Source organism: Montipora capricornis, chromosome 4 (assembly GCF_036669925.1).
Source record: "Montipora capricornis isolate CH-2021 chromosome 4, ASM3666992v2, whole genome shotgun sequence".
Classification (NCBI taxonomy): domain Eukaryota; kingdom Metazoa; phylum Cnidaria; class Anthozoa; order Scleractinia; family Acroporidae; genus Montipora; species Montipora capricornis.
In genome coordinates this window covers 29,318,459-29,328,458 of record NC_090886.1, presented here as the reverse complement: position 1 = coordinate 29,328,458, position 10,000 = coordinate 29,318,459, and the positions used below count along the sequence as shown (strand labels likewise).

General features: G+C 39.3%; 1 protein-coding gene across 1 annotated transcript in view; it reads left to right on the top strand.

Annotated features, from left to right (window-relative positions):
- The window catches only part of LOC138045898 (WASH complex subunit 5-like), a 47,366-nt gene that overhangs the window by 5,413 nt on the left and 31,953 nt on the right, over positions 1-10,000 (top strand). Inside the window, exons 5-7 of the mRNA XM_068892531.1 lie at positions 3,026-3,145; positions 3,551-3,623; positions 4,933-5,085. Coding sequence (XP_068748632.1) covers positions 3,026-3,145; positions 3,551-3,623; positions 4,933-5,085 — 346 coding nt within the window. The remainder of the gene's footprint in view (positions 1-3,025; positions 3,146-3,550; positions 3,624-4,932; positions 5,086-10,000) is intronic.

The following is a 10,000-nucleotide window of genomic DNA, read 5'->3' as shown; positions in this document are numbered from 1 at the left end:
GGCTGACCTTATATTTTTCAAGTAAAATTATTTTTCTGATTTTTTTTATCAAAATGCCTTGGAAGATTTGTTTGGTTGCAGTGCAAAACACATGTGTCTTTTAGCAAAAGACCAAAAAAAGAAATTGTAATGGAACAGTTGTCTCTATGACAAATTGAAAAAGCTAGAAACAAAAATAGAGGGGAGTGACAAAATGGATGGTGCAGAAGAAATTACTGGTAATTCAATGGAGCCATCTTTATTATGTCCACTACTCAACAATGAAACAGGGCTATTTATCACACATATAAGTTGAAATTAAGAAAAACCAAATGTAGGAAATTCTTCGAAGACAACCACACTGGGTCTGGGTTCAATACATCCAGTTCAATAATATTATTATTATTATTGTGCAAAAAATTACCATGAAGCATGAGGCAAGCATTTATTGTCTTTTTTTTCCGTACAATTGGCTACCGCCAAGACCAACAAAATTTGGAAAAATGATTGAGGGGCGTCCAATAACAGACGTAGGTACTGAACTGAAATTAGTGAACGAATTAATTTTTAGTGGGCTTCAAAAGGCCTTCAAAGGCAAGTAAGCTCACCACATGCACAAGAAACAATTGACAATGCAAGTAGATAGGTGATCACTTCGATTCAGCACAGTACGGGTTGGTTTCCATTGCTGCGTACGACAAAAATCACGTACATTCCTCACTCCAAATATCCTTGCAATGTTACTCTGGTCACTTAATTTAAGAGCCACTTCCAAAAAAAATTAATATCCAATCTTCCCACAGAATAAAAAAAATATCTGCTCAAAAAGTGAAAGAACTTTCTTCTTTGTGTGTACTTGTTGTCGCCATAGTGAAATTATATCCCAGAGTGCAACACAAAAACAGGTCAAATTTCTTTATTCACCTGGGAGGGGAGTGACAAAATTGCAAAAAGCAATCCACAAAACGTTGAAAAAACCCAATTTAGCTTTAAATTTAATAATTTGTTTGTTGACCCCTATCATTTATTATATAAAATGAAAGTTTCAGACCTGTTGAAGTTGGGTTTAATTTTTGGGGGCGGCAAAAAAATTGACAAAGGTGCTTTTTAGTATTAACTACAGAGGAGGGTTGTTAGGATCAAAAATGGCTGTCTTCATGTTTTTTTTTTAATTTTATTAAAAACACATTAATATACACGTAGAATCATTTGGTTGCACTTTGCTATTCATTTTAGAGATCTTTGATGTTCCTGTTGTTTTACTGTAAATAAACATTTGTACTGTAAAAACTGTGTGAAAAATTTTCCGTTTCTTTGTTCAAGCAAAACGTTAAAATAATGTCCACTCCTTCCAAAACAAATCTAATTACATGTATCTACGAAAAATGAATGGTTGCCCCTTTTTTTCATTTCACATTCCAATGACCCAAACTAAGATATGTACATGTACATGTACTAGTATATGTTTCTGCTTAGGTGGCACTGTCCTTAAGTTGACATGTGGTCTCCCCAATTAGTACAACATTTGTGGCTTGGCTTTGTAATCTTGATTCCTTAATAATGTGACTATTTTTATTTGTACAATAAGCTCAATAACAGACACCTTTTGATTGGTTCTCACCTGTGCTTTATTACAGGTAGGGGACGGATGCATAGGATCAAAAAGTCTTAATTCTTTATTGCATGTATATAAAACAAATAGATTCTGTGTTGCCGTGTGTTGTTCAGTAATAGATTGAATAAGATGTCAAAATGTGGTAAGAACATCAGTGAAACAGTCGGCTATCACCTTGTGTGCCAAATTTTTGTGTCAACTGTTACAAAATAGGTTTGTAATCATGGTGTCATGCAAGGTGACAATTATTCTTAAATTCATCATCATCATCATCATCATCATCATGACGCGTTACGCAGACTTTGTACGACTGAGATTTTATTATCTGGAGATGTTGAATTAAACCTGTTGACTGAATGGAGACCTCTAGATGCTGATGGAGGCCAGTGGTGAATTTGCTCTATCATATCAGTTGTACAGTAATGCTGATATCATTATAAATTTTTTAGAAGTAAGAGCTGCTGGACTGTTAAGTACTTTAAGAGAGCATAACCAAGAGATTCATAGAAAGGAATGTGGATAGGTCATGGCTAAAAAATATTTTAACAATGATGTCTATGCAAGGAACATGGGCTGATCACATAATGATACAAGCTGTGGCAGAGGCAATTAATATTAAAACTTACATGTATGTCATAGTGGACATGACAGTCTTTTAACCAGTAACGGTGCTGCAAACTCCTAGACCTATTATACCCATGGGTCAAAAGGGGAAGAGGCATTATGTTGCAACTTTCATAACTGATAGAAATTCAGTTGAAAAAGATACTGAAAAGTTAAATTCTGCAATAGCTAAAAACACTAAATAGATCTTGCACATGTTTCTAAACCACACTGCTCTTCCCTTAGAAAGCAAGCAATATTGTTTACTGATCCATGTTGTAGTTATGATAAAATATATTAAAGATTGTTATTCTTTGATTGTTTCAACCCCACTGCCTTTGTAAAAACACTTGACACATGCCGTCTTTGACTGTCTATTTTTTGTTTTGCCATATTTTGATGTCGTCTGTGATCTATTACTGAACAGATGCACATCAACATGAATTCTATAATTAATATGTTAAATCTCAAGGGTGCAGGCTTTTAATAGAAATACATTTACTGTAATTTTGTTAAATCCTTTCTGGGATTTTATAGCCATGACTTAAAATTATTGTTGGGATGTCAATTGACCACCTTTTGTTTGGTAGCTCTAGATAATTATATTATTGTTGTGTGACTCGATCAATGACCCAACAGTGACTTTTCCCAACATTCAGTGAATGTTGGTTCTGTTATCCAATGTTAGATAACTAAATTTTGGTATCAAAATTGTATGCCAGCAGTATGAGCAGTGGTGAAAAAGTTCTCGATAGTATTGGCCTTAGCTTAAAGGAAAAAAGGAAAAATCTTATTCCCTAGCTTATAATCAATCTTTTATATATTCAGTGCTGCCAGAGCAGATGTTGACTCTAACATTGATGATGTTTGCAAACTTCTGAGAAGTACGGGATTCTCAGTGGCACCAGGAGCAAAAAGACCTTTAAAGTATCCCGAGGATTACTTTCGGTTTGTACATTATTCTACAGTAAACACAGTGTATTGATTCTCTATTTTTATAAAAATTAATGACTCAATTACATGTAAGTTTGCGTAGGACTAACTTTTTTGCTCTGGTTCTGTTTCTTTTCAATGGAAATGATTGTGGGACAAATATCAACGCAGATGGGGGTTATTATGCGATAACTGTTCAGTGATTTTACATCACTTGGTGTAAAGTAACTAGTCAATAAATTTAAACTAAAATTAATGGGTGGGTTGTACATGTAACTAGATATAGTGCTGTTCACCTTTCAAACTATTAGGGCCAGATATTCTTGTTATATAAAGTGTACAAGCCAGCACCCAGGAGTTCTCACTAGGAGTATAAGACTGTTAGTATGAGAATCTTGAGCTTTGTTTTCCACACTTTAGGCGGATTTCAGTACCTGATACATTCGTTGATATGCTGATTGGCCGTCTACGGTCTGATGATGTTTATAATCAGGTTTGTTATCTTAACTTCTTAAACTCATTAATAATTCATTAGGTCAACAACGAATCACTAGATGCATACCACATCCGAAACACCAAAACACCATGTATGACCTCACCATACACCTACAGTACCGCTCAGAGATAAGCGAACCACCAAACGCGTTTCAAACTAGTCTTCAACTCGTTTGCGTCTGCGTTCAACGCAAACGCAAACGCAAACGCGTTGACCAAAGTCATTAACTTTCCGAAGCATTTGCATCACAAAGGTTCAATGATGCGTTCGAAAAGTAATGTCACAAAATAAAACATGCACAGTCTCATCGTCTGACTATGCAAAGTTTGGCTTTTGGCCTATTAAACACAAAGAGGTGAATGTTTTCGAAGTTTTGCACGTCGCATAGCCGTGTCATGTAAACTTAAGTTACAAGATTAACTTTTGAAGTGACCAAACAACACTTCAGTGACAAGTGTACTGAAAATCCATAATTTAATGCACCGGCAAGCCAATTTGCCAGACATCTGTGAGTGACTTTTCAACTGTCTTGCAGCTTTTAACTACATGAACCCAAAGCACTGGGGACAATGAGTTTGTCGAAATTATATTTGGAGACAGAGTGGTCTTTTGCTGAAAAAAATAATTAAAAATAATTTGAGATATACAGGAACGAAAATACATGTTGCGCTGTTTCAACATGAAGATGTGAAAATTTGATGTGACAAGCCGACTTAATTTTACTTTCTGCATGAATTAAAACGACTGAATTAAACGATTCACTACTTGCACAAATCCCATAATACACCTCTTTTACCCCCCAAAAATCTACATAGGCATTGTTTTCGACTTCTCTTGGGACATTTTCATGTCCCAGGAGAAATTGCAAACGATGGTTTTGCAAAAGTCTTGGGGGGTAATGGAGTTGTATTATGGGATTGTGCAAGTAGTGAATTCAGTTTAATTAAATCATTGAACTCTCCAATTAAACCCAAAAAATCCTGAAAAAATCTTATTAATACCTCATGAAAGTGAACGAACCTTCAGTTCCTTGCGAGACAAATTTAAACATCAGTAGGGAGGTGATGAAAGGTCACAGCACCACAAAAGGTCAAGCATCATTGATTCTTTATTTTAAACTAACCTCTTCATTACCCTAATCTGGTAGTGCCTTTTTTAAATTTTTGTCTTGAAAGGCCATTAATTGCAGAAAACTGGTCAAACAGGCTTTACAGAGTACAGTGCTTGTACACAGTGTACTGATTCAAGTAAAACATAAATCCATCATGATGGTATCATTTATTTGATGTTCCTTTGTATTTTTCAGATCTCAGCTTACCCATTACCTGAACACCGTAGTACAGCTCTGGCAACCCAAGCATCAATGTTGTACGTCATCTTGTTTTTTGCACCAGATATTCTGCAGAATCAGCAAGCCAAAATGAGAGAGATTGTGGACAAGCACTTCCCGGATAACTGGGTAAGGGTCTATTCTGCAGTGAAAGGTGTCTAGACAGTAGGGTTTGTGATAGTACGCTTGTCTTACAATATACATATAATATTGTGTTTTTGTCCTCCTTTCTCTCTTTTGCTGGATTCTTTAGTCCTACATGTAGTTATTACTGTTTCTTGTCCAAGAGGTAGGGTATGATTTTTCAGATCCAAGATTTGGTTGTTGCAGATTAACACTATTCCATTGTCTCCTTCATGTCTCAGTCTTTTCTTAGTGTGTTGTTTTCCAATGTTTTAGCCTTTTTAGCTAAGCTATTTCTAATTGCCAATGAGTCAGCTGAGCAAAGCTTTAATAGACCCGAAGTGCGAGAGTGTTGTGTATATGCAGAAAAAATCTTGAGGGCTCCAGAGAAACTGAAATGTCAGATAAGGTAAGGGAGCAAGAGGCTGCTTATCATGTGACTTCAAGAACAAATGAAAGCATGTGCTTTTATGTGTGATGTCATTAGACAAACTGGCATGACGCGACATCAGGTGACATTGTTCATATGAATATTTATGATTGAGTTAAGAGACACGTTTTCCCATTTCTCTGACCATTGACGTGTACACTTATTTTGAGTGTACACAATTCATGTATTTTCGAACCAGCGTGTTCTATATTGAGTGAACGGGTCAAGGCTGAACCAGCGTATGTGTTCTTATTGGCCGCTGTTGTCAGTTTTGGCCCATGTGAGCAGTTTCTTTTTGTTCTGTGACAATTGAGTTGTGAACAATTTAATTTAATTTTCAAAGGTAATAATTTGTCTGTAAAACACACAATTAAACGATCAATTTGACATTATAATTCATGACTGTCTCAGTTTCTTGCAAAATAGAATTTCTACAAGTGCATGAAACAACTTTCATGTGTCATGCAAAAGAGTTTGATTCTCCATCGATGTTTCACACTGAAAACGCTTTGGTGATTTTGTACATGGCATTGATTTTATCCAACTTAATTATTGTACATTCCTGTTAAAATATGGCCATTCAAAAATTACAGCAGTACTTTCAATATTATTGCAAAACATACTCAGTTTTCAACAAAAAAGTTTACATTGTTTGAGATGAACAAATTGTGCAAGGGTTTCACTTACATTTCTATTGTTATTGTGTTATCGTTAACTAAGACATTAGTTGAGTTGCAGTACTTTGAAATAAAAGATTACAACTTCTGTTGGGTTCTGTTGTATTCTGTGCTTAACGATAACTCACAACCGCATTTAAGACTCCTTTAAGCTCAAGACCTTCCTAATAACATTCTCCCGCTCTCCTAATATCCCGTATGTCCATCACGTGACCTACACTACATCCCTCCTTTTCTTTACAGAATATAAAGCATATTCCGTAGTGGTCAAACACAATCCAAACGCTGAGTTCGAATCAATAAGTCGCAGTCAGTCTCAACCAAAAAAAACATTGTCCTTGAGGTTCAAGCCATTTATACTACTTTTTTTTTCCTTTGCAACAACAACATTGTTCAATCTTAAAGAGCAGATAATAATCACTGTTCACTGTTGATCCCATTCCCCGTAGTGATCCGGAGGGTGTCTGTTTCGTTGCGGTCTTCCTTCCATGTCATGATGATCCACCGGTGGCTCTTCTTCATGATCACTACTTTTATCAGGTTGCTCTTCTCTTGTGTTAAATTTCTTGACTTCTGTCACGTTCCTGTGGTATTGACCTTTCTGACTCTTTTGCGGGGACTGAATCACCACACTATTACCCTTTCTCTCTACAATTTCATAAGGCTCAGGCTGAAAATTGGTTGACAGCTTGTTCAACTTTTTCTGCTTTGGAAGCACCTGGTCTCCCACTTGGAGATCGCAAGGTTGAGCGCCTCTACTTGTGTCTGCATAAATCTTCGCCTTAGTCTTCTTTTCCCAGTCACGGTCTCGTAGTTCCTCATCATTTACTGCTCTCTCGCATAACTCTGGCAGCTTTGTGCGTATTCTTCGGCCAAACAATGACTCTGCCGGGCAGACTCCGGTAACACTGTGTGGCGTTGTTCTATAGGTTGCGAGGTAGTGAACGAGCTCTATCCTCCAATCTTTACCTTCCGCTTGTGCGATCCTCATACTCTTGAGCAAACTCCGGTTTTGTCGCTCTACCTCGCCATTGGCTTGGGCCCATAATGGAGTAACCTTACGGTGTAGAATGCCATTATCCACAAGGTACTTCTCCAATTCTTCGGATCGGAACTGCGGTTCGTTATTACTCGTTATGCTCACAGGTAGACCATGGACAGCAAATATTCTGTCAAGACGCAAGATGATCTGGGACGCGACGATTGATGTCAAGATTTCTACTTCATAGTATCTGGTGTAATAGTCAACAACCACCAACAGGTACTCCCCATGTGGCATCGGCCCCAAAAGGTCTAAAGACAAGTCCTGCCATTTGCCTTGCAGTAGAGCAGTGGGCATCAAAGGCTCTGGTGGCGTAGGTTGTCCGACTAATTGACATCCATGGCAGGACCGCACATAGCGTTCTGCATCTTTGTCTATCTCAGGCCACCAAACTTTTGTTCGCAGCCTTAATTTCGTGGCAACTATCCCCACATGACCCTCGTGTGCAATAGATAGTACCCGCTGTCTTAAACTACGGGGGATAACGATGCGGGTCCCCCGCAGAACTACTTTCTCCTCTTACTGAAAAATATTGAACTGTTTCTTTGTTGTTCCAGTCACCAACACGGATGCACTGTCTGACATCGGAGAGCTCCTTATCGTGATGTGAATGCTCTTCCACTTCCCGTGTCGTCATGGCTTTTGGAGTCGCTGTCTGGGCTACGAATCGCACATACTCCTCCGCAACGTTCTCTATCCTCCGCCCTTGCTGGTGGTCCTGACAAATCAATCTGGATAAGGCATCTGCTATGTTTTCACTGCCTGGCTTGTATTTGACTGTGTAATCAAATTCTTGCATGCGCAATACCCAACGTTCAATGCGCGCTGGGGGATTTGACTTCTTGGAATACAGAACTTCCAACGGCTTGTGATCTGTTATAAGGAGAAACTTGGTTGCATATAAATAAGTATGAAAGCGCTCGCATGCTCATACGATGGCTAGCGCCTCTCGCTCAGTTTGGCTGTATCTGCGTTCAACGTCAGTAAGGCTGCGACTAGCATACATAATCACTCTGAATTCATCTCCTTGTTTCTGGGCAAGCACAGCACCCAACCCCACTGGGCTTGCATCAGTAATAACATGTGTCACAGCTTCTTTGTCATAGTATCCTAGAACTTCTGCTCGGGATAACTCTTCTTTCATCTTCTGAAAGGCTGCAGCTTGGGAGGGTCCCCATTTAAACTCAGCACCCTTTTTCATCAACCTTCGAAGCGGTTCTGAGAGAGTTGCGAGATCTGGAATAAATCTTCCACTGTAATTCACCAGACCGAGGAATGACCTGACTTCAGAAACAGATTCGGGTTCTCTTGCATCTACCACCGCTTTCACCTTGTCTGCCGCCACTCCTACCCCACGGCTGGAAAGCACATGGCCCATGAATGTCAATTCGTTCATGGAAAATTGGCACTTCTCCAAGTTAAGGGTAAGGCCCCGTTCACGTAGGCGCATCATCACTTTTCGCAGTCGCTCGTCATGTTGTTCCTGAGTCGCACCGTGCACTATGATGTCATCCGAGATGTTATGTACTCCCTCAATGTCTTGCAACGTCTGCTGAATGACCTGTTGATACTTTTCTGGGGCTGATGATATTCCAAACATTAGTCTCTTATACCTATACAGGCCTTTGTGTGTAATGAATGTTGTAATTTCACGAGACTCTTCTGACAATGCAATTTGGTGGTACCCCCACCTTAAGTCCAACTTGCTGAACACTTTACTGCGGTTCATGTCTTGAAGCACTTCGTTGATGGTAGGGATAGGGTACCTTTCACGCTCAACTGCACAGTTCGCTTGCCTCATATCCACGCAAAGTCTCACCTCCCCGTTGGGTTTTGGAACAACCACGACAGGACTGACCCATGAAGACGGGCTGTTAACTTTCTCAATGATATCCATGCTTTCCAGCTGATCCAATTTCTTCTCAATCTTGTCTCTTAGACTGAATGGTGGCCTGCGCAGGGGCTGTACCACAGGAGTGGCATCATCTGTAACGTGCAACTTTAACTGGTACCCTTTTAGCTTCCCCACACCTTGAAAACATTCTTTAAATTCTTCCACAATGTCACTGCTTATCATGTTTATGGGAGTTCCTATTTGGAGAACCCCGAGCTCAGTTGCTGTCTTTCGGCCCAACAATGGCTGTCCTTTCCCTTCAATCACTACAAATTCAGCTTCACAGGCACTTTTGCACAGGACTACTGTTGTCTCAAAACAACCGATAACTTTCAGAGGCTCACAACACCCATAAGCATACAACTTCCGATCGCATTTCTGGGATTTACATTTGATTTTCTGGGATTTCAGCTCTTCCCATGTCCTTTTATCAATTACGTTAGTGCTCGCACCAGAATCGATAAGCACTTCCACAGATACACCTCCAAGTTGAACAGTTACCATCCCACCTATGTTTCCACTCTCTACAGTGAATGCATACTCATCGTTGTCGCTGTTAGCTCCGGACGTGCTTTCGCAAATTGAGTTCACACCAAACTTCCCCTTTTTTCACACACCCAGGGATGAAAAGTTTTCCTGGCTTGATACATTTTTGGTTTGACAAACTGCGGCAAAATGCCCTATTTTATGGCACTTCTGACACTCCGCGTTTCTCGCTGGGCAACATCTATCACGACTGAAATGACCTTCTCTGTCACACCGGTAACACCTGCTTTTCCCTCCACGACTCTTGTATTGGTCAGCGGTTTCCTTATGATAGACGCGATTTACTTGTTGTTCCTCGCCACACATTGCTTTCAACTGAATATCTACGGCCT